This window comes from Diadema antillarum, unplaced genomic scaffold, assembly GCF_040938485.1.
Source record: "Diadema antillarum isolate AM-2024a unplaced genomic scaffold, OU_Dant_1.0 seq00000333_RagTag, whole genome shotgun sequence".
Taxonomy (NCBI): Eukaryota; Metazoa; Echinodermata; class Echinoidea; order Diadematoida; family Diadematidae; genus Diadema; species Diadema antillarum.
This window is the reverse complement of record NW_027271349.1, coordinates 1,006,665-1,032,255: the sequence shown is the minus strand read 5'-3', so window position 1 is coordinate 1,032,255 and position 25,591 is coordinate 1,006,665. Positions and strand designations below refer to the sequence as shown.

General features: G+C 37.8%; 1 protein-coding gene across 1 annotated transcript in view; it reads left to right on the top strand.

Annotated features, from left to right (window-relative positions):
- The window catches only part of LOC139730776 (ATP-binding cassette sub-family C member 5-like), a 35,372-nt gene extending 15,457 nt beyond the window's left edge, over positions 1-19,915 (top strand). The window contains exons 8-26 of the mRNA XM_071641639.1: positions 2,502-2,649; positions 3,112-3,266; positions 3,798-3,905; positions 4,338-4,550; positions 6,297-6,572; positions 7,091-7,360; positions 8,016-8,219; positions 8,607-8,916; positions 9,592-9,776; positions 10,544-10,663; positions 11,124-11,253; positions 11,651-12,120; positions 12,703-12,792; positions 13,476-13,665; positions 14,608-14,767; positions 15,778-15,856; positions 16,609-16,722; positions 17,636-17,800; positions 19,549-19,915. Coding sequence (XP_071497740.1) covers positions 2,502-2,649; positions 3,112-3,266; positions 3,798-3,905; positions 4,338-4,550; positions 6,297-6,572; positions 7,091-7,360; positions 8,016-8,219; positions 8,607-8,916; positions 9,592-9,776; positions 10,544-10,663; positions 11,124-11,253; positions 11,651-12,120; positions 12,703-12,792; positions 13,476-13,665; positions 14,608-14,767; positions 15,778-15,856; positions 16,609-16,722; positions 17,636-17,800; positions 19,549-19,644 — 3,483 coding nt within the window. The 3' untranslated portion in view covers positions 19,645-19,915. The remainder of the gene's footprint in view (positions 1-2,501; positions 2,650-3,111; positions 3,267-3,797; positions 3,906-4,337; positions 4,551-6,296; positions 6,573-7,090; positions 7,361-8,015; positions 8,220-8,606; positions 8,917-9,591; positions 9,777-10,543; positions 10,664-11,123; positions 11,254-11,650; positions 12,121-12,702; positions 12,793-13,475; positions 13,666-14,607; positions 14,768-15,777; positions 15,857-16,608; positions 16,723-17,635; positions 17,801-19,548) is intronic.
- Positions 19,916-25,591: the final 5,676 nt, after the last annotated feature.

Below are 25,591 nucleotides of genomic sequence, written 5' to 3'. Positions count from 1 at the left end.
AAGGCGGAAAAAAAGTTTCGTTTTTTGAAGGATCTTCGACTCGAAATAAGGGGTTCGGTATTCTCAACGTTCTTAATCCTAAAATATAAATACCATAAGCAAATAAATAAATAAATACATAAAAACATAAATAAATAGATAAATAAATTTCGTACCGGGTGAAGAGTTTTCGGACTAACGGACCTTCGGAATAATGCCACAAATTGTTCGGATCAACGAAATCTATTACATTTTCTGATGAACAAACATCTATACGCACAGGGACTTTGCGTGCTTTTGATTCGGAATGACGAACTTTTGGAATAAACAAACCTTATTCTTTCTTTTTTTTGGGAGGGGGCAATATTAGTAATGAACACCACGCAAAAAAAAATGTCAATGTCAAACTAAGAAAAAACATATTATCATGCTTTGAATATTTTTCCTCTTGTCGATGTTGTTTTTCTGATTAAAAACAACAAAACAAACAAACAAACCTCAAAGCAGGCAATTGAACGCACCATTGCCAAAGGAAGAACATGTCACAAACAACTAAATAACAGAGAACAAGCCCTTCTCTTCTATTTTGTTCATTTTGTCTCATTCGGTCATACCTACGTCGAATGTTGGTAAAATACTTTCCTTTTCGTTGGGCATTCTACTGTATATTTCCTACTTTATCATGACACAAAATTCAACACACTTCCTCCCAAAACAGTTCACTAAATTCAATCAACATAAGGATGCCGCGCGACCTTTAGAAATGTAAATACCTATCTCCTTCGCAACAGGCTTGTAACTCTGGTGCCCCTGGGAGCTGAAGTAAAATAATCGATGAGAAGCATTCTAAAATAGGTAATTTGCTTAAAAAACTATGTCTCAGTAAGGGTTCTGTGATAGGCTGAAATATTTTTACACTTCGAGACGGAATCACGGGTCGTGGGGCATCCTATAGTAGCGTCCCAAACAAACGTGGGATTTGGACTCGCGCCGCACCGATACATCTGCGATGATGCTTGAGGCACATGCCATGGCTGATTAGTTTGTTCAACATCACAGCTAGCGTTTCCGCTATTTGGCATTAGGCTTACGGGAGAAATAGGACGACTTCATAATACCAAAGATCGTAGTAATACACTGTATTTCGTTCTTGAGTCACTTGACAGATTAAAAAGATCACACCTCGTGCATGCAAAATTTTACATGAATAGACATACATTCGCGTGTTCTCGCTGTACATGTGTTTTCATAAACCCTCTTCGATCGCTACTTTCAGTGTTCCCCGTTCAGTGAGATATTGCACCCCATAATTACGTTTCCTTTTTCGTAAAGTCACCATCTGATATTCAAACGAAACGCAAATCAACTCATAACCAATGTTGAGATCTAAGAAAAGCGTCGGGACACGTCGCTCATCGTCGGGCTATCACGAGGACACAAGCATCATTTGTAATGCCTGTTACTTCTTTCATTCATCAGGAGAGGTGCGTCTGGACACGTCGCTCGCTATTCAATTTGAGCATTGACCGTGACCATTCAGAAATCTCGCTACATCTCCCGAAACGTCCACACTAACGAACGCTTGCGTGAGCGGAGGTCACACAACATAGAAATAATACAGCTTCTTTTGAAGGTGTCGGCAAGTGTCAGCAAGCATCGGCAAGCGTCGCGGTATCATCAAAATGGTGGCGCGTAATGCTTTGAGCGACGCTTAGCGACGGAGTAAAAACATACTGCGACGCACTTCATTGTTCTCGCAATAAGTCCCCGTCGCTGGGTGTCGCTCTCCGTCGCTCGCAGTCCCTAGTTTACCAGGCGCGCAAATAGGTCATTATTTTTTTTCTCCTACCATCAACCTCAGCAGCTTGAGCACCATGGCCTGCCATGTCATTTTTAGCCTACATTATATCATAAAAGATAGTTATAATGCTCAAAGTTCTAGAGTTTACATGGCACATTAACAGATATTTTGTGGCTTGGCTGGAAAATCTACTGAAGATGTGAAAAATGGTTGGAATCATTTTATCCTAGCTTTTCTGTACAGCCAAAGATTAAGTGCTGGAAGTTATGTGCCATATTAAGCTGTCAAAAGAGAATACATGTATTAGGTAATCTTCATAAATAAATCAAATCAAATCAAATCAAATCAAATCAAATCAAATCAAATCTGAACAGCTATTCTAAGATTGCTGTAAATTTGTCTGCAGACATGTATAAAATCGTTTTTTTTTTTTGATATGTCAAGCTGTGAGCTGTTTGTTTGATATATGTGATTATGTAATACCAACTGCTTGAATTGACACATATTCCACACTTTATATACTGTCACATGTACAGTGTAGCTATGATGTTCATCCTGTCTTACCTGCTACCATTTTATTTTCTTAACCCATTGAGGACGGATTGATTTTCCTACAACACGCATTTCCCATTAACACCTGCCAGAGTATACTCGGGACTTGTCCTCAACGGGTTGACATTGCCTGAGAGATTCAACAAAGATTTCTCTCCTTCTCTCACAGATGATCTTTGGTAAGATCACCTCCATGCTCCGTGATCGCTGTATCTCAGTCACTGATGAACGCGTCCAGAAGATGAACGAAGTTTTGACGTACGTCAAACTGATCAAGATGTATGCCTGGGAAGTCCCTTTCTCCAAGGCTGTGTCTGGTAAGATCTTCCCCTAATAGCAAATTCTGCATTTTTTCTATGTGAAAAGATCATGTTTGAATCCACAAAGATGTGAACAAACATCTTTTACTTCAATGAAAGAAAGCGAAAGATATGAATAGAATGTAAATCTCATTATTTGTATTCCCTTGATGAAATAGAAATGTTAAAGCATTCAGATAACTTCAATATTATTAGCATATTTGGAAGTGCTAAAGAAGATGTCCAGCTATATAAATCTTTTATTTACCATGGTTGCCAAAAATGGGCCATACAATTGTAGCAGTCAACTGGACACTGAGAAATCTGTAAACTGTGATGTCAATCTAGTTGTAAAACTACTCAAACTTTATGAGAGACGTGTGGTGTACTTATAGAAGTGTGAAACTTCGAGTGAGTTATGCACCGAGGTGAAATGAAAACGACTGGACTATGTTTCCTTCTTCCTTCTCTCACTAACAGCCATCAGGAACCTGGAACGTTCTCTGCTGGAGAAAGCTGGCTACATGCAGAGTTTTAGTCTTTCCATCTCGCCAATCACTCCAAATATCGCCACCGTACTCACCATCGTTATCTACCTGTCTTCAAACTACACTGAACCACTCACGTCTACACAGGTATTATTTTCATGAACTTGCCAAAGAACACATAATCGAATAGTCTGATGTGATGGCAGCCACTTTTTCTGTACTATTTCTTCTTTATCATTCAATTGCTCCAAATCATTCTTTTCCATAAATAAACTCCCTTGTGTAATCTCAATGATACATGGGCAGGGCTGCACACTAACCCATTTTTTCTACTGGTCCAACCTGTCTGTCAGACCAGTAGGTACCCAGTTTTTCCATCTTTTACTGGTCCATTCCTGAAAAAGTTACTGGTCCGACCGTGATTTTTACTGGTCAGGGACCGTCGGAGCAATGCCAGTGTGCAGCGTTGCATGGGATTAGATAATTTTGTCAAATGATGAGTATATTTCATTGTATGAGCTTATCAATTATCCTTTATTTTTTCTCCATCTTTGTTTTGTCTGTAATCGTTTCTCTGTTGTTGAGCATTTTCCTAGAATTAAGATAGATTATGGTGAAAAAAAAGAAGGAATATCTATTAAAATTATTCACATTATCACATGATTTGTTGTCATCTAGGCATTCACCTTGGTGGCAATCTTGAACACGTTGAGGGCTGTGATCGGTCCCACCCCTTGGGCCATCCGTTCCCTGGCTGAGGCAAACATCGCTCTTGGTAGACTGAAGGTGAGAGTGTTTTAAGTCTAGACAGTTCTCCAATGAGCATGTATTATGTTCAAGCTAAACTAATTAAATGTAGTGACATCTAAAACTCACATGAGAACAAGTCCTATAGCATTTGTGCATGTGTTTATGGTAGTAAAGGCATTCATACTTAGACCCAAAGTCCATCATAATATAGGTCAGGATTAGAAGTACATCGATAGTTTAGCAAACGGTTGTATGTTGTACTATATTTGTCAATACTTGAGACGAGTGACCTAAAATGAATGATTAAGCAAAGTCTTGTCCCAGAACTGAGAGTGAACTTGGGGGAAAAAATCCAATGAATCTGACAAATGATCAAATTCTCCGAGAATGGTTTATTAAGATTCAAGATTAGTAGGATCACAAATGATAACAAATATGATAAAGTCTTGATGCTGTTTCTTTCCACAGAGTGTATTTGTCATGGATGAACAGAGACCTCTAGACATCTTGCCTAGGAATGACAAATATGCTGTCATCATCCGTAACGGAGTCTTTGCCTGGGACAGACTGGAGACGGGAGACTTGGAGGAGGAAGAGGAAGAGGAGATCAAACTGAATGGTACAGCTAACAACAATGCACCCAAGGTGTCTTATGTCAAGACCAGAGAGGTTAACATGCAGGTTAGTCCACTTGATGTCTTTTTTTTTCACTAGGTGTTCTTGTAGAATGTGTCTCTATCTGTCTGTGTGTTTGCATGTGCATTCATGTATGCATTTTTGTCTAGATGCACAAAAAAACTTAGCTTAGAATAAAAAGTCTTCGTAGACTTGATCAAAACTGTGTTTATTGTCTGTTTCAAATTCCATCTCCCAACAACAAAGTGGTGCCAATTACACCCAACATCAGCAAACATGTGCATAGTGGTATAGAGGTATTTACTGGAAATATGAGTTTCTGACAGAACCTTTGTGTGTGTGTATACATTTGCTATGCAGGTGCTGCTATATGTGCTGGAAATAAAACTGATATTTTTCATAACCGTAACTTACATCAATTACAAGGGTTTCTTGATTTCAGGCTGCTTATTTAGCATGTACAGGTTGATTTTGTAAGTTTCATTTCTTTTTTCCTCCCAACTTCTTAGGTTATTTTACTGAAAGTACAATAGACAACATCATAATATAATTTCTACTCTTGTCTCGAATCTCTTTCTCTCTATTTCTCCTTGCAGCATCTCTCTATCTCATCAAACTTTTGCTTTTGGTTTCTGTATCCTTCCTTTTTCTCTTTCTCCTTCTTTAATGTATAATAGAACAATGATGACTGCATGTGATATCTGTGTAGAACATAATCCATTTTTCTTAACTGCTCAAAACAAAAAATGACTTGTTGACATAACAGGAAAATGTATAAACAGAAATATCAAGAGAATGTTTATTACTGTGTTTTGAGATGAAATGTCAGTCATTCAGCACTCACAATTAAACAAATACAATGTAAGTCTTTAGGTTGTGCTTTAAGGAAGGTGAAGAGTTTTGGTTCTTCACATAATGAGGAAGTAAGTTCCAGGATCTCCTGGAGAGTGGAACATATAAAAGAGTGGAAGTGGAGGATCATAATACTTTCATAGATTGTTAACCCATTGACGACAGGCTGATTTTGCTATAACACGCATTTCCCTTGGACACCTGCCCAAGTATTCTCGGGACTCGTTCTCAACAGGTTCATGATATGAAATATGTGTCTCTTCTATGAGAACATATGAAATAATATCTCTCTCTCTTCTATGAGAACATATGAAATAATATCTTTCTCTCTCTCTTCTGTGAGAACATATGAAATAATATCTCTCTCTCTTCTATAAGAACATATGAAATAATATCTTTCTCTCTCTCTTCTGTGAGAACATATGAAATAATCTCTCTCTCTCTTGTATGAGAACATATGAAATAATATCTTTCTCTCTCTCTTCTGTGAGAACATATGAAATAATATCTCTCTCTCTTCTATAAGAACATATGAAATAATATCTCTCTCTCTTCTATAAGAACATATGAAATAATATCTTTCTCTCTTCTATGAGAACATATGAAATAATCTCTCTCTCTCTCTTCTATGAGAACATATGAAATAATATCTCTCTCTCTTCTATGAGAACATCTGAAATAATATCTTTCTCTCCCTCTTCTATGAGAACATATAAAATAATATCTCTCTCTCTCTTCTATAAGAACGTATGAAATAATATCTCTCTCTCTTCTATAAGAACATGTGAAATAATATCTTTCTCTCTTCTATGAGGACTTATGAAATAATATCTCTCTCTCTCTTCTATGAGAACATATGAAATAATATCTCTCTCTCTCTCTCTCTCTCTCTTCTATGAGAACATATGAAATAATCTCTCTCTCCTCCTCTTCCTCCAGGTTGACTTGGATGCTGATGAGGAAGAAGAGACGGGTCAGAAGAGCAAGTCAGCCATCACCATCATCGAGCCCCAGAAATCGGCAAAACAGAATGGTGATATTCAGGAGAATCGTCGTTTCAGCATGGCCATGAGGCCACTCAACTTGGAGGAGGCGGGACTGGGCTCCATCGCTGTCGACAAACTTGTCCAGAAGAGCAACATCCACCCACGGAAAAAGGTTACAGAGGACAAAATCTCTCGCGTCCTCTTTGACATAAACTTTGGTCTTGAGAAGGTATGGTTATCATCCTGGACTGATCATTTGATACAAGATACATTTCTCAACAATATACAAATAAAAAGATGTTGAAAAGATAAATGAAAGTATCTCAATAGTAGTGATTTTTAGAGCATGGATAACGTGTGGATATATCACATTTCAGCTTGTTTATATTAAATTTCACACAAATTCTTGACCTTGGATGTAGATATCTAATGGGTGAAATCGTCATAGTTCTTTCAATATTCTTGCATCATTAGTTCTATTCCAAATTTTGTGAGCATAGCACAGTACACTGTATGTTCATACATAATGGCTCATACTATACATTTTTGTCATGCACCCAAATGAGCCCCAGTAGATGTCATCTATAATCTGATGATATTTGCTGTAATCACCATGGTAGCCAGGATATCATCATGGACTAGGGAATGTTGTAAGGGAAGATAATTGGAGTTCAAAGTGATAGGATTTTTTTTTTTTTTTTAAGTGACAAAGAGGCACTAATTTCGGAACTCTCCTGACCACTACAGGGCAAGCTGACCGGTGTCTGTGGGTCAGTGGGCGCAGGCAAGACCTCCCTCATCTCGGCTATTCTTGGTCAGATGCACAACGTCGAGGGAGACAACTGCATCCAGGGAACCTTTGCCTATGCTGCTCAGGAAGCCTGGATCTTTAACGCCACAGTGAAGAACAACATCCTCTTTGGTATGCCGTTTGATGAAGACAAGTATGACAGGGTTATCACAGCCTGCTCTCTCAAACCTGACTTGGCCATTTTACCCATGGGAGACCAAACAGAGGTGAGTTTGGGTGCATTGCATTAAGGCTTGGTCTGACTCCTAATTTGAGTCCTGAGAGTTGATTTTCTCAAGTGTACAATGTACAAGTATGTCAAGACAAGTGTGATGATAAGGTTCCTATTATCTTCCATGTTAGAGGACTATGTGTAAATGCATGCATGTCACTTAGATATATGTGGTAGTAGGCATATAAACAGACAGGTTAATAGTAATTATATGCATATCACAACCAGCGTTCTGTAAATTAGCATCATCTGAGTGTGTGATTAATTCGAGATGAGATGAATTAGAATCTTTTGTATAATCTTAACTGTGATCAGATTTCAAGTGGAAAGTGCATATAATAGAGAGTGATGTGGTCATATAATGTTGTTGTTGTTGTTGTTGTTGTTGTTGTTTCATGTTCAATGGATTTTAACCAACAACAGAGCCCTGAGAAAGACCGGCAGTTAGTCTGTTTTAAATCTGCATGATTGTATAATCTTATTTTATCTTGAATGCTTGATGTGTGTCTACAACATCATGTACCTTGCGTCGTTATGAAATTTGTTTGTCCATCTTATGCCATCTATATATGTATATATAATGCTGATCAGGCCACTCTGTATAAAGATTCGCAATAAAAAAAAAATGAGTATCTTGCTGGATCTTACAGATTGGAGAACGTGGAATCAACATGAGTGGAGGCCAGAAGCAACGTATTAGTTTGGCGAGGGCGCTGTACGCAGACCGAGACATATACCTCCTGGACGACCCTCTTAGTGCTGTAGATGCTCACGTTGGTCTTCACATTTTTACTCACTGCATCAATGGCGCCCTCAAGGGCAAGACTGTTCTCTTTGTCACTCATCAGCTGCAGGTAAGGAAAGATTATTTCAGAAATCCTTCATTTTATGAGACAGCACTAAAGCAAAGTGTTCATTACATGATTTTTGTCTTCAAGTCAGACATAGTTGTTGAAATGTTTGTTGAAATACTCTTAGAAAGCATATGAATAGATAGACAGACATGCAGATACAGACTGACAGAGAGGTAGATAGATGGAGAGATTTTTATATATTAATATAGAGTACTAGAAAAAGATATGTTGTGATGTCACTCTGTCATCACATGTTGATATTTCTTCATATCATGATAAAATGTTGATCTTACTGTCAAGAAATGCACGTCGTAAAATTGAGAGTTTGGAGTTTCGGTAAGTTAAAAAAAAAAATCATTTCAAACCTTTTTATTTTTGTCCAACCAGTATTTGAAGGACTGTGATATCGTCATGACGATGATGGATGGCCGAATCGTGGAGCGTGGTCACCATGACGACCTGATGGCAGTAGATGGTGTGTATGCCAACCTGATCCGAACATTCCACTCCAAGCAAGAGGGAGAGGAAGCAGACTTGGAGAATATCGAAGCTGACGAGAAGATGCCAGAACAAGACAAGGAGACGATGGGTGAGAGACGAGAGAGGGCGCTATCACAGCTTAGCTCTCGTTCAAGGACTTCTAGCTTCATTTCAGAGGTAGCCGAACCAGAAGTGGAACAGTCTCCCACAACTGATGGTAAGTTTGAAGACATCCCAAGCCATCACTAATGAGGCATGAGGGAGATATATATCTTTATTTGTTTCTCAATCTAGATCCCAAAAACAGTGGACGAGGGGTGAATATGAGACAGGAATAATGCTATAATTTCCTATATTCTGATATGACAGTGCCATGTACTCACATTGCTTAAACTTTGTTGCTCTTAAATGAAGTGAAACCAACCATTTGCAATGGGTAAAAGAAGTTGCCTTATATCTCATAGTAATTGTAGATAGAATTCAATATTTGCCGTACATACACAACGCCTTTCCTATCCAAAGGAGATTAATCAACTTGCCTATTCTCATTTTAGTATATACAAGTATTAGCACTGTGGTACTTTATAGTTCAATTTCAATATTTTTCAATTCAATTTATTCATTTCATAAAATCACGTATATGAATATTTACAGAGATGTGTGGGTCAAGGGAGGAAATTACACAAAAGCCTATAGGGCTTGGAAATGGAGATTTCCTATACAATACAGTTCAAAATCAAAGTTTTGAATAAACATATACATGTATGTCAAAGTATGCATAAAAAGACCTGAATTTAGATGACTACAGAATGGTAGGTAATACTTCGTGTTGGTATTCATCTGTATAAGATATCATTATTGATGATCAATTCTTTTATGATGTGTGTTTTAGGTCAGCTGATCTCGAGTGAAGAAAGAAGTAATGCCTCCGTTGGTTGGGGAACCTACGCTACCTACCTCAAGTCCATGGGAGGCTACCACATGGGACTTCTCGTCCTCTTCTGTTTTATCCTTATGTTTGGTTCTATTACTCTCAACAATATGTATCTGTCCTACTGGCTCAACCAAGGCAATGGAGTAAGTTTTCCCTCACCCCACTCATCCCCTCCACTTTCTTCTTGCTGATGGCCTACATCTCAGAGTAGCATGTTGCATTATGCTATATCACAGCAAAGATGCTCCTTATTTTCGTACAGTTAAATTGGTGTGTATGGTACCTGTGGTAATCTGAGGCATAAAAAGGAAATCACATTCTCAGGTCATACTCTATACCATCTAGACTATTTCAAGCCCATTGTAGGGTACAACAAGACCATGTTATCACTTCAAATTCAAATTGTACATGTAAGTTGTAATTAGCTTCAGTTACCGGCCACTCTCATTTGTTTTACATTGCTACAACTGTTTGACAGTTGTTTGGCATTAATTGCTATACCTTATATACACACACTTCCACAAACACACACACCCCTACACACAAGCACACTCATGCTTATAGGTAAATAATATGCTTTATTACCATTTTGGAAATCCACCTATGACTCTAGTTTTGTCTTGTTCACTTTGTAATTGGTCTGCAGTTCTCACATTTATCCAATGAAATGGCAGTCCATTTGTTTTGTACATTTGTTACATCAAAACCAAAATAGGAAATAAACACAATTACATAGTACTCATACAGTTGTATATTTACAGTCATGCATGCAAACACATACATGTGTATCATGATATCAGATAAAGACAGAATTATCACAACTTACTACATCCTGAAAAGAAAGATTGTATATATGAATTTAAAAGAAAATGTATGATAACATTCTTGTTTGATTCTCCCTGGTTTGTAGACCGACCCAGATGGTGATATTGGATTGAATCCTGACGTTGAGAGATACCAACTCATCTACGGTCTGTCTCTGATTGTTATCATGCTCTTTGGTGCCTTCAAGAGTCTCGTCTTCATGAAGGTCAGTTTCCTCTTTTCTCCCACTCTCATACTTTCTTTCTTTTTTTGAGAGGAATGTGATTACTTTTCTGCTAAATCTTTCTCCTCCACCCTTGATGTAAATTCACAGATTCCTTCATCTTGGAGAGAATTATTTTGCAGTTCATACTTCTTTCAAGATAACCTTTTTAAAAAGAAATTATGTTTGCAATGCTGTCCATGCACCTTCAAGTCAACACATTTTTATTCATGTTTAATCAAATGTAAAAGTGTTTCAAATTCGCCAATTTCTAATGTTAGTTGAATAATTAACCTTGTTGATGGTGATCTGTGAAGCAGTTGCAGCCAAGAAAGAGATTTACTTTTAAAGATGCAACAGCAGAACAGAAAAAGCAGCAAAATTCACATCACTCTGATACTAGCTATAACTAGAAGCTGATTTGAACATTAGTAACAGCTATTACATTTGACCTCTCCAACAGGTGACTCTGAAAGCGGCGTCTCACATGCACGACACAGTGTTCGTTAACGTCTTCCGCTCTCCTATGAGCTTCTTTGACACCACTCCAACTGGTCGTATTCTGAATAGGTTCTCCAAAGATTTGGATGAAGGTATGTACAAAACATGAATAAATCTCAATGTTAATTTGTGTTTTCCTCATTAAAAATGAATCAGTGGGTGTTCAAATCTAAGACTGTATATTTGTATATTGAAGACACCAGGAAAAATAATGTGGTAATGGGAATCATTTGGCAACTTGCTAATGGATATCTGTTAAACACAGCATAGGACCACTATTGATCACAATCTGAAGAAAAAAGTCGAACTCTTATGTGCTGTCTGTACTCTTATTCTACTGACTTCTGATGTGTGCATCCAAACAATTAATAATTATTGATCAATACTTGCCTTGCCCATAAGCACAGTTAATTTATGATCTATGTTGCCCAATATGTCATAGTTTCAACCCCTTTTATAAATCCTAAATTAATTGTTTTCTCTCCACAGTCGATGTCCTCCTGCCTTTCAACCTGGAACTCTTCCTCCAGAATTGTTTCCTGGTCTCCTTCGCTCTCATCGTCATCATCATCTGCTTCCCCATCTTCCTCGCTGCCGTCATTCCGATCTTCTTCATCTTCCTCATCATTTTGCGTTACTACCGGAAGGGTATCCGTGATCTCAAGCGGATAGAGAACATCACTCGTTCCCCCTGGTTCTCCCACATCTCTGCAACCGTCCAGGGTCTCTCCACCATCCACGCTTACGACAAGACCGAAGAGTTTATCGCCAGATTCCGCACTCTGCTTGATGGCAACGCCCTACCCTACATGTTCTTCAGGATGGCGGCACGCTGGGCTGGTGTTCGTCTCGAGCTCCTTGTCGTCCTCCTTGCTTTCCTCTGCCACATTCTGGTGGTCATCTACCATGGCGACATCGACTCCGCTCTTGCTGGTCTTGCTGTGTCCTACACCATCCAAGTGAGCTCTCTCTCCCTCTCTTGATATCTTCCCCTTTCCTCTCCGTCTTGAAATCCATTTGTTGCAATCTGATTGATGAGATTTCTTTACTCATGTAACTATGACAATATCAAGTACAGTTCCATGACATTTGCTCCTGCGACAATTGCCCCCATGAAATATATGCATGCTAAGCTGATCATAAGTTCTACCCACAAGCAAAGCCCTAACCCTAATCCTAATCCTCACATCAAACTAAACCTAAAACCCTATCACAACCCTAACCCTAACCCTAAGTCCTTGGAGAAAATAAGACAGGAGCAATTGTCGCATGAGCAAATGTTGTCTCACCATCAAGTACAAATTATAACGCCAGTAGTTTTTACTTTGAAATGAAACCCCTTATTATTATATGAACGAATCTGCCATTGTTTCTCTGATCATGAAAAAAAGTAATGATTGTAACATTCGCCGGATTTATAGAACTTGTAAGGATGTCAAAGCTTGGAAAATCAAGATGTGCTTGCCTTCACCAAATTGTTAGGTTCTGATTTATCATGTAATAATGAGATGATACAATGTGATGAATGTTTGTCTCTCCAGTTGACAGGAATGTTCCAGATGTTGGTGTTGATGGCATCAGAGACAGAAGCCAGATTCACATCAGTGGAAAGAATCCAGAGTTACATGAAGGTTAGTGATATTAATTACCACATGAGAGTCGAACTCTTTGGTACTAAACAAAATAAGATACATCAAGAGACATTATTTAATTAATGTGTGTATGTATTTAAAAAAAAAATACAATTATGTTTTCTTTGTTTTGTTACTCATCATCTCATGTATTTTGTTAATTTACATTTTTTGCAATTATTACACATATGTTCTGCTTATACGTTTTATATAATTTTCTCTATTTAATGAAAATGAAAATATATTTGAATTTGAACTTGAACTTGAACATGAATTGTTGATTTTAGAATTATTTGTACTGATGCAATACTATAATATTTGTATGTGTGTAAAATCTCTGAGTGTGGAATGTCCCTATATAATTCAGTTAAAGATTTTGGCCACGTCAGCTATTTATTTATCATGCATGATTCTTGAATATGTCATGTACGCATGAATAACAGAACAGGAACAAATAGGAAACAAATCTATTTCTCTGTGAACTTTATACAAGGTATATGTTTGAAAATTTAGTTACACACAGCTCAGGACAAGATATTAATGTGATCCTAGGGGTGGGGGTATTTTTTTCCTTGTTGTTGATGGTATATCTAGTGGTGGTGTTTACTGCCTGTCTCTGTAGATGAAATCCATCCCTGTAGATGAAACATGATTTTTATTTTTTTTTTTTTTATTGTTTGCAGAATTTGGTAGCGGAAGCACCTCGCGTCATCAAGAACAACCGCCCAGAAAAAGGATGGCCCAAGCAGGGAAAGATTGAGTTCAACAACTTCAAGATGCGCTACAGGGAAGGGCTCCCTCTTGTGTTGAAGGGTGTCAAAATGGTTATCAAACCAATGGAGAAGATTGGCATTGTGGGCAGAACAGGATCAGGTGCGTAGTTACCTCAGGACTGACTCTGTTTTGCAGTCTAGCTGATGATGAATTGTAGCTTTACATAGAGGTAATGACAATTGTAACTTTGCATTTGCTTGTTTGTGGGCTTCATTATCTTTTCTTTTTATAGAGGGGTTTTTAACTATGTTAAACATTTGTTTAGCTTATCTTAATTGTAGCTGAGTAATATCAGAATACAATTTCCTTATTATCATCTCAAGTTTTTTGATTATCCTTTTTATAGAATTATCTGTGTTTTTTAGTTATTTCATATTGTTTATATAGCTCAAGTAGCTGAGTAATATCAGGATTTAATGTGCTATCATGCCACAAATGCATCTGTTATAAGTGGTGTTTCTTGTGATGTTCAGTTCAGTTCAGTTCGATTTTATGTCTACATTTTTTCATGGAAATCATATGTGAAAATGACAACATGTGTATCTGACAACAGAATAAGAGATTGAGCAATATTAAATTCATAGCATCGTAATCACTATCTTTAAAGTTTAAACATAACAACCATGAGATCAAAGGAATCGACGATACACTTGTTTCCAAATAAAGAGGAAGAAGAAAATGCAGGCGTCTGCTGTCTTTAAGCTCGTGCCTGATGGTGATGGCAGCCGCAGAGTCTCAAAAAGGAAATAAGAAATGATAGTACATATACAAAATGGGCAATTTCCCACTGAAATGTTTTGTGCTAGCTTTGTAGCATCCACTTTGTGTCTGAAATAAAGTCACAGAATAGGATATTTATGATTACTGAACTAATCAATGTGCTCAACAAACACATATTCACACAGTACTTTTAAAAGTACTTTCAGTATTTTGAATGGTGTAAAGAAAAAAAAAATGTTGCCACACCTCATCAGTCTGGAGGTATTTACATACAAAGTCAATATGTGCTCTTATTTGATATATATATGCTTTACTTTGCAGGCAAATCCACTCTTGGTGTTGCACTCTTCAGACTGGTAGAGGGCGCTGGTGGAGATATTGTCATTGATGGTATTCCCATTGCTAAGATTGGTCTCCATGATCTTCGCTCCAAGCTAGCCATCATTCCACAGGATCCTGTACTATTTATAGGAACTGTGCGGTGAGTTATTAGATAGAGTCTGCTCAGTAATGGTCCTGTGTCTAACAAAGGACCATTAATCTCATGTAAATCATCCTCATGCATCTAAAACTTGAATTCTAGTCTCTCTCTTTTTCTTCTCCATCATTGTCTTTCCATTGTATCTTTCATGTGACTCTCTCTACATGTCATTGGAATATCCAAAGCTGATTTCTACATTATCCTTCTCATTATTAAGCAATTATGTGCTTGTTAACGTCTCGTACATGATGTGCATGATGAAAATAGAGTAGATGGATGGATAGATATGTACATGTAGGTAAATAGAGACAAAAAGAAAGATGAATAAGAAATGTATTGATGATAAAGATTATAAGATAGATGGGCAGATGGATACTTTTGAAGATAGATAAATAGATAGATACATAGGTAGATAGATAGATAGATACATACATAGATAGATTGGTAGATAGATAGATACATAGATAGATTGGTAGATAGATAGATAGATAGATAGATAGACAGATAGATAAATTGGTATATAGATAGATAGATACAGTAGATAGATGGGTAGATAGATAGATAGATAGATAGATAGATAGATAGATAGATAGATAGATAGGTAGGTAGATGGATTGATAGAAAGATATATACACCTGGGGGGCGTTTCATCAATGAGTTCGTCGGAGTTTTCACCGACAAATTTGCTATCAGCCAATCAGACCAAGGATTTCATTAGCTTTTGACAGTTGTCAGCGTAAATCCTTGCATCTGATTGGCTGATAGCAAATTCGTTGGTGAAAACTCCGACGAACTCATTGATGAAATGCCCCCCAGTAGGTAGATAGATAGACAGATAGACAGTTGCTACCCTTTAACCCATTGAGGATGGACTGATTTTGCTACAACATGCATTTTCCATACACACCTGCCCGAGTATACTCAGGACTCGTTTTCAACGGGTTAAGATAATGAAAGTAGCTTGATTTTCACATGTCTATACTCTCATTGTCTGCCTTTTTCTGTCCTAGATACAATCTGGATCCATTCAGGGAGCACAGTGACAAGGAGCTGTGGGAAGCTCTAGAGAGGTCTTATATGAAGGATAAGGTGAGGAAGAATGAATAATGGGTTTCCATGACAACCCATCATGCCTATTTATCATCTTAATTGATTTGCCTATTTTACCTCTGATTCATATGGTGTATTCACCAACCTGCCCACATCACTATAAATGTGAGTCTTGAAAAATGTGAAGGATTGTGTGTTTGTGTGATTTAGAAAATGGCATAGGGTCAGATGTGGATGGCTGCTTTGAGTGTCAACCCAGTTCCTAAACAATAGACATTCATATATCCACTGCCCTTGTGAAACCCAATATAAACAGTGAATCCATTACAGTTCACTTCTGTTATAACAAACACGATTTATAATGAAACTCTCATTACAATGAAGTGAAAATCAGGCCCAAACATTATCATCTCTATATCTTCATGTGCTTTACTGTTTGGCTTTAAAGATATTCTGATGTATGGTAGTGAAAGAAAACCGCTGGTCCCAAGGACTTCGTTTTGACGGGAGTACACTTATAGATGAACATGTGTGCGGACACTATGGTTCAATAGTCCACTCATACATAACTTTATATATTTTTAGCATGTACTGTTGCTGTTCCAGTCTGTATTGTGCCTTGGGTAACTCACTAACTTGAATTGTTGCATGACAAGTTATTGATGTCGTCATCATCATCATTAGTGATGTAAACAACATTTTATTGTCTTCTATCCTATAATCACTGATGTTTGGTATCCATGGTGATGTGTTGATGAAGAGAGTAATGAATCGTTTGTCTCCTTGTCTAGATCCGTCAACTGGAGAGTGGCCTTGATGCCCCAGTGACTGAAGGAGGAGATAACTTTTCAGTGGGAGAGAGGCAGCTGATGTGTATGGCCAGAGCTCTCCTCAGGAACAGCAAGGTTAGTCGTCTAGCTTCCATCACTACTATTGCTTTCTCTTAGTGGTCACCATGTTTTCATTCATAAAAAATATTGCAGGAAAAATCTCACTATTAATCACATTTCAAACAAGTCTTTCCCTTTATCAGAGCTGCCAATTTAGTTTGCTGAGTGTAATATTCAGTATGTCTTTTCTTCATAAAAAGTACAAGATAATGTATAGTTTATATGATTTTTTTCTTTCTGAAAATTTATTTTGCATGCTTGAAATGTGTAATTTTCAACATTTTCAACCATATCATAAGTTTTGCCTTGTAAATATGTCGTTTTATATTCATCAGTGTGAATTTCAAGTGCAGATGTTGACAGTCATGCATTTTGTTGTTGTTATTCTCCAGATATGTGGTCATACAAAACAATTTCTCTGCTTATTTTCCTTACGGCTTGTGACCAACTTGGAGTCAATCAAATCTTATATCCAGTCTTTCCTCATAATTCAGATGGTAGCCTTTTCTGCACAAAGACAATTAAGTCTCACGTTGCATAGTCTGAAATGAAATGAATGATCAATCATCAAGGCAATCCCTATTGAATGAGTCAATATGCTTGAATATCATCTTGATAACTAAAAACCTATGCTTGCACCACATTGATAGCCTAGTACTTTGGATGACAAATTTGTCATTAATATTTGTATACTTTTTCATTTTCATTTGCTTTAAACAACATCAACGTTTTGATAGCAGGGTTTGGTTTTGGGATGAATTAAGAAACATTCACTTTGCTCTATCAGATATGAGCTTCACAAACTTAATGACATAAACACAATTACTGTTGATAATTGACTCCCCCAATTTTGTGACTGTGTTCTTTAACCTTATCTTGTCAGGTGAAAAATAAGTATTTTGATATCAAATTCATCTCTCTCTCACAGATCTTGATGCTGGATGAAGCCACGGCAGCCATCGATACAGAGACTGATTCTCTGATCCAGACCACCATCAGACAGGAGTTCAAGGACTGCACCATGCTGACCATCGCTCATCGTCTTAACACCATCTTGGACTCAGACAAGGTCCTTGTCATGGACGATGGAAAGGTATGATTAGCAATGCATAAATCAATTCTACTCTATTCTATTCTATTCTATTCTATTCTATTCTATTCTATTCTATTCTATTCTATTCTATTCTATTCTATTCTATTCTATTCTATTCTATTCTATTCTATTCTACATTGTATTCTATTCTATTCTATTCTATTCTATTCTATTCTATTCTATTCTATTCTATTCTACATTGTATTCTATTCTATTCTATTCTATTCTATTCTATTCTATATAACGCCTGAGAGATCCTTCTCATTTGATTGGTTGTTTGACATTGATCATTCGGCCCATTTCACTATGACGTCATCATCCATGCAATTGTGGCTCCATTTACAGTGCAATTTTGGATCCATACGATTTGGTCCATTGCACGCTCGCTGAGAGCCCGGCACACACGCGTGTAAAACGCTTGCGTTTGCAGTGTGTGTAGTATGCGACAGCGCGCTAGAATCTTGCGTTTGCAGTGTGTGTATGCGACAGCGCACTGGCGTAAAGCGCTCAGTGAGCACTCGCGCAATCTCAGATTTTCTCTTTGTTTCTAGATTAATGAAATATCAAATGACAAGCTAGGATCTATTTTAGGCGTTATATAAAACAAATAATAAATGTTTTTCATTCGTGCGATGGACAGAATATTTCATTCGGTGAAAGATGAAACGTTTGATCCATTCAACTCGGCTGCGCTTCGTTGAATGGATCATTTCATCTTTCACCTCATGAAATATTCTGTCCATTGCACTCATAAACATTCATTATTTGTATACTATTCCATTCCATTCCATTCCATTCTATTTGATTTTATTGTCCTTTTCTGGACATTTGTTTTGTCTCCATGCCTATATATAATACATTCAAAGAAGACACAGATATAGCAAAGAAGCAAATAGGAATACAAGAAATATAAGATAGTAGAATATTATATCTATCTCACTATTTGCATACTTGTGTCATAGGAATTGCTCCTGCTGGGATTGATACATTTGCATTCCTAACAAGATCTATATATGAAATATTATTATGTATCAATATACAATGTGATACAATCAGTTTTAATTGTTGTAACAATGATACAAAACAGAAGAACTCATATCCCTATGAACAGATAAATATAATAAGTGGAGTATGTTTGATTAAATGACTAGGGAGCATACACTGTATTCCTTATTTCTGTGCCAGTACTCCAGGATATTACTACCACTATAATAAATGTGATTGCCTTTGTCTCTCCTGAAATCCTTGAAATAAACAATCTATTTAAATGACGTGAGCATTTTGAAATTAAAAAAACACAACAAAACACTGTATCTGTAACATGCAAAAGCAAAAATTTGAAGATAATGGTACTAGCAGATTTCTTTTTTGAATATTTGACAGTGCAAGCACTTGGTTTATGCGGTTCTTACATGAAGGGATAGGAGAAAATGTCATGTGTAAAGCATCTGTAAACATCAAATGATAATGAAGGTGTATATGGTGCATTCATTGAATCTCTTATCAGTGAGGGTTTAGTTGATATTTTACCTTTTACACTTGTAACATTGCTTATATATATATATATATATATATATATATATATATATATATATAATTTTTTTCAGTGTACATCACACCAAGATTTTATTGAATCTATAGTCCAGACTGATAAAAAGATAGAGTCAAAGGCTATGGTGTTACATAGTGATCACTACCCATGCAGTTCCAACACTTTCAAATCATTTTTTTTTTTCTTGTGCCATCAGGTTGCTGAGTTTGACAAGCCAAGTGCCCTCCTAGCCGATCCAAACTCTATGTTCAGTGGGATGGTGGCTGCTGCTGAGTCTGCTGCTAATCGCTAAATGACCTCAGACAATCTGCTTTCCTGCAGACAAGAACATTCTGGAAGCAATCTGCTGTCCTGTAGACAAGAACATTCTGGAAGTCTGGATGGGATGCAGATTTTCTCTTTAACCCTTTGTGCCCTCCGAGTGCTGATTGACATGGAGAACTTCATGGCATTGTACACACTGTCCAAAGTCTCTAGTACAGAAAGGGTTAAGATGAAGTGGAGCAAGCTGAGCAGCTCTCCAGTATCCTCAGCTCTGTATTCTCTCTCTTACAGTGTTGAGACCAGAGGACATTCAACTTCGTCTACAGTCAAGATTTGACATATCTGCTTGCAGAAGTTTCTTTATTTTCTGTGGTCTTTTGAATATGTGGCAAAAGTCTGTAGATATCTTCCACTGCAGAAGCTCAACAAAGTATGTGATGGATATCATGTTATGATATTTACACCTAAAAGAAATTACTTTCAAAAAGGTTCATAATGATTCCTATGCTAGATTAACATTTGAATTTGGAGTTCATCTGTGAGAATGTGTTAATTGTCTTTATTTGAGGCAAAGTGTCCATAAAAGTTTGTAGGATTAGATTATTTGAGGTGAGCTTCTTGCTCCTATATCAAATCTCATTAAGAAGTTTTGACTAAGTAGTCATAGTTCTGAGAAAAAAAAAAGGACCCATTGTCAGAGGTTATCAGCGTCTATTGCTGTGAATTTCTTTCATGTGATACCTCATCTATTTTTTTTTTTGTCATTGTATTTTTATATCAAGATGCTGAGGATTGATGTTGAAACTGTCGGTGGAAGTTCACATCTTGATGTAGATGATATGAGGGAAAAATTATGTGTTTGCAACTATAGGGTCTCTTGTTTACAACGTACCATGAGTTGTCACAGTATCTATTTATATTAATGCGAATGATCAGTGATGCTGTGATATTATCTCGTTTGCCTATTTGAAATTTGCAAGGCATGTTGCACAGACTTCAAGATATTGTTTTCATTTTTAACCTGTATTCAGTGTAAATTACTTCTTGCAGTGAGAGCTGTATATAGAAAACATTTTGAATATATATTTTCAAAGCAGTGTGCATTGTCAAATTGTTTGTGACAGACATTGTAATTTTCAGGTTGAAGATTTATGATTAACTATTTTTTGTATACCCAGGCACATTGAAATGTTGTCATATACTCCTGGTCTTCCTGTCATGTTGCAGTAATAGTTAAAGATCCTATATGAAGGGAATAAATGTTCGTAAAATTCGTTTGTAGATGAAATATATGTTGGTAATTGACCAATTATGCAAAAAGTTTGGCTCAAATCCCCGCAAGCATCTAGATATCCGCTATTTGCAAGTCCCAAACATCCCCCTCCCTCCCCCTCGAAAACCAGCCACAGTACGGGACTCCAAAAGTTGTGACGTCACGCCAGGGTAGTTAGAGCCACGGGCCCCGGATGCTCTGTAGAAAAGCATTTGGCATCGGGAAAGAATTTCTGTCAATTTTTTTTCAAAGTCTGAAATCTCTGCTATTTATACTTTTGACACCAACTCTTTACTGTTTGTCTACACTTAATAGTATTATCATGAACTGCTTCTTCTCAAACAATTATTTTGTATTACTATGATCTGCAACAAGCCCAAATTTCACACAATTATCACAATTTTCTCCTCATAGTTTTGGTGCGAAAGTAGATCCGGTCGGCCGTCGGTCGGTATGACGTATCACCTCGCAGCTCGTATCGTATGCATTGTACGTACGTACGTGCGGTTCACATTTGTATCATCGTAACTTTTTCATAGCGGTTCGTTTCGAAATTTCGCGTCGATCAATTTTGAGCTTTCACTCCTTCCGAAAATGGCCGAGAACAGTGAGTTATCAGAGTGATCTTTTTATGGACTTTGAGGAGTACGTTAGTGAAGAGGAATGAAGCGACAAAAGCAGAGAAGGGGACGAGAATATAGACGAGGACGATGGAAGTTGGGAAGATGTAAGCTGGGGAGAGGACGATGGAGAAGTGGGAGAGCAAGGTGCTGTCGACGTCAATCCAGCCGGGGAAGCAGCGGCAGGGCCACGGGTGCCGCAACCCTATGAGCCGCTGCCTTTCGATGGAGATGGAATGGCAAACGACGGGGATGCTCCTCGTCTCGATTTTAGACATATTCATTAAGACATATTTCAAATTTCATGGCGAAATGATGTTTCTATCTTGAGAAATTTAACTTTGAAATCACAGCAATATCACCCCATTTTTTTACGAGCACGCATGAAAATGTGACCCAAATCATGTTTGCAAACAACGCCGAAAAGCTGCATTCGCGTGTGGATCTCCAGCGATCAGATAATGAGCGTACAGCGGTTAGAAAATACGCGTAACAAGCGCAGAAGCCACTCCCCCTATGTGTTGTCATACCCTGTGTGCGCTGCGTGCGTACGTACGTGCTCGGTATTCAGTTTACATTCGATTCACATGTACCGTATTGAGCGCCCTACAACACGTACGAACCCCGCGTATGTATGCAGGCGCAGCTAGCTAGCAGCAGCTAGGCAGCCCCGCCGGTAAAATTCGGGGAGCCGAGCGGACGAGAGAGCATCGCGATTGCAAGCCAGGGCAGCCGGCATGGCGAGCATGGTTACGTTCGCACTTTGGCTAAGCGGACATGATTGTATTCACAACCGACTTCTCGGCTTTATAGTGCCAGTGACTCGAGCATCGCGAGTGCACTTTCGAAATATAAATGCCATATAAATGAACAACGATAAGATCATAACCAATCCACAAGTAAACTAATAATAGTAGACAGAAATTTAGTCTGGTTGTTTTGCAAGACGTACGTGATTTGTGAGCGTGACTGTATCCGATATGTACAGTACAGGGTGCGTGCTATGCTGTGATGCGTGTTGTAGGCCTATAGGAGCTATCGCAAGCGACACCAGCCCAGTTTCCTGCCTCGATATGCACATCATACACAACACATACACACACACACGTAGTGACACACACACACAGAGGTAGCTCTTTGCTGGCCAGTCAGTCCGCAGCGTGTGCGATAATGAGGCACGAACGACAATTTTATTCAGAATCACGTTTACGCAGTTTGTGCCCTTGAGACTGACGAGATTTCGCGATACTTTGCGAGAGTTTTTGCAGAGGTCGCAGCAACAGATTTCATAGCTTTCGCAGTGCATTGTTTGACCCAGGATGGTTAGGTAAGTTATAGAGCTGATTATGCTCATTAATTTGATACCTAATTTCCCTATTTTTGATGTCAATATAGTAGTCCATTTTAGCATCAAAGTAAACGATTATTTTGCCAGTGTTCAAGAAGCTTTTAGATCATATTTTGATGTTTTGCTAGTTCCTGACAGGTATTGAAAATAGATCTCCGCAATTTCTTCGATTTCACAATCGTGAAACTTGAGCGAGTATGATCAATTAAAAAACGAAGAGGGGCACCATTTTTAAGGTTGTGAATTTTCCTGTTGAAAACAAGGCAAATTATGTTTTCTTACTGGAAGTGGGGTAGTGAATGAATACGCGTGGAATGTGTTGTTGATACCCAGACAATGGTCGTGGACAATATGGCCAGGATTGGAATGTTTCATGAGGAATTCCACTATCGCAGGTAGTCTTTGTTCATTCTGAAATGTGGTGTGTGCAAGCACATGGAAACATGTGCTTACTTCTTTCATGTGCATGCATTTCACCCTGTGTCAAGAATTCAGACTAGCAGTGCTCGGGGCAATCCACATGAATAATTGATTTGGCATTCATGTGCCTTGCAGCAGAGCTCGGGACAGGTGGCAGCCAGGTCCATTGTTCAGGGTCATTGTAAGTGCACACTCACATACACATCATTGGTTCTGGTGTAAAGTTCAAGTTTTGTATAGAGAGTGAAAATTCGATCACAATCTGGAACCTAACATTTAAAACTCACAGCATTGAGTCAGCAGCCAATGGATACTACGCAATGCGACACGCCGCGTCTTGCGACAGATTTCGACCAATCACAGACCCGGAATTCCGGTGCGAATGCGAGGATAATCTTTTTAAACTCGACGCTAGACATGTCTCTGAATTTTGCTAGTTCCTGACCCGTATTGAAATGAAGATGGGAAAACGTGCCCTTATTGTGATACTATATACTTTAGCGGACATAGTCTTCGCCATATTTTAGAGGGGCATGAAAGATTTCAGGTTAGTTTTTAGGCGTCAAACGTGAAGGAATATTTTTGAATACAATACCGAACTTCGAGAGGGATTTTGATATTCTATATTCTTCTTTTCCGTTTATTTTGATCATGAGCATATTTGCTTATGTTTTCTCTTTCAGTCGACACTAAAAGTGTCGAAAACTGACGAGAAATACTCGTTCTACACGGATTTATTCATGACTATGTATCTGCTCATTACGTATGCAAGCAACGCTCAGCCGTGCATACGACTTGAATAAATACGTGCGTTTTCGCTCGCGCTGCGGACTGACTGTGGCAGCATCTGGCGTCCGCACCGTACCGCGCGCTGGCACGTACAGAGTCGCATCACTCGCGGATTAATCTTTTACGCGGGACGTTATTTTTCCAACCAAAATAAAACTAAAAAAGTCCTCTCAAAATTCTAAATTTTCTGAATATTATGTGATGTATCAAAAAATCGTTCACTAGAACATTTTTTTCTAATAATTCTTAAACAAATTAGAACATAAAATCCATCATAAGAGAGCGATATGACGCAATTTTAAAGCTTTGACAGCACTGCATTTGCGTGGACATAAGAGGGAATACCCTTACGTGACATCATAATCTAGGGGTCTTGACTCAACGGGGAATAAGGCTTCGATATTTTGACGAAATTTGAACGCATATTCCTCAAAAACCAACCTTTTTAGGGGTTTGAAAGATGTGAGATAGGAAAGTATGGTTAATAAGCCTTTCAAAAACACAAACAGTCCAGTTTTTGGCGATCGGCTTCTTATGTGAACTTTAAATGTAAAACCAAAACATTTTCATGTGCATTTTAATGTCATGAATTTCACAAGAGCCAAGATTTGCACAATTAAAATGCACATGAAAGTTCTTGTCTACATTAAATACATTGAATGCAAGTGATAATTCGTGAAAATTTTATGCCAAAAAAAAAAAGATGGCCATGGGCTTCAATTCATGAAAATTTCACGCCACAAATATTTCTTGTTTTACAATATATTTTTCTCCTATGCGGAGAAATTGCATTGCAGCATATTCTTGTACATTGTATGTATGACTGAAGTGTTGAATTTTCAGGAAAGAATAAAGAAAAACTACACTTGAAATATTTTTGAGTGGTGAGTTTTGTTTGTCAGGTTAACTTGTAGCAGTGTTGGCAAGTCACAGTTTTATTAAATACAGGTGAGTGTATTATATACAAATGGGAGTTCTAGGGTTACATGTATTTTAGCCATTGGAGAAGGATGGCTTTACAACACAAGTTCCTGTCTTTTTATTGAGTGTAAGATATCCGTCTATGTTTAATGTAGCATGTTTGGAGAATTATCTTTTGTTGTCGGGAGGGTGGCTTTTTGTCTAATATGAGCAGGTGATATACATGTACAGTATATCACCAAGTTGCTGTACGTACTTGTTTAGTAACTGCACATACATAATGTGTGTACAGGTGTACGTGTGTGTAACTGAAACTGAGACAGCGAGAAATGGTAAACAGGCAATATTCCCAAATAAAACTTGTTACTTCTTCTCCATACCTTAGTAACAGGCTTATAGCTCCAGCCATATGGTATAATTTTAATAGAGAAAACATGTTCATAAGCTGTACACATGCTATAGGGAAATATTCTATAGAGGAGCAGCATTGATTCCAATGTTTATTGCATCAAGACGTGCTGTGTTCATGGATTTTGTTTCACACGTAATATAGACTGCCCTATTCTTGGTATTTCTGATATATTTTATTACAATATGCAATATT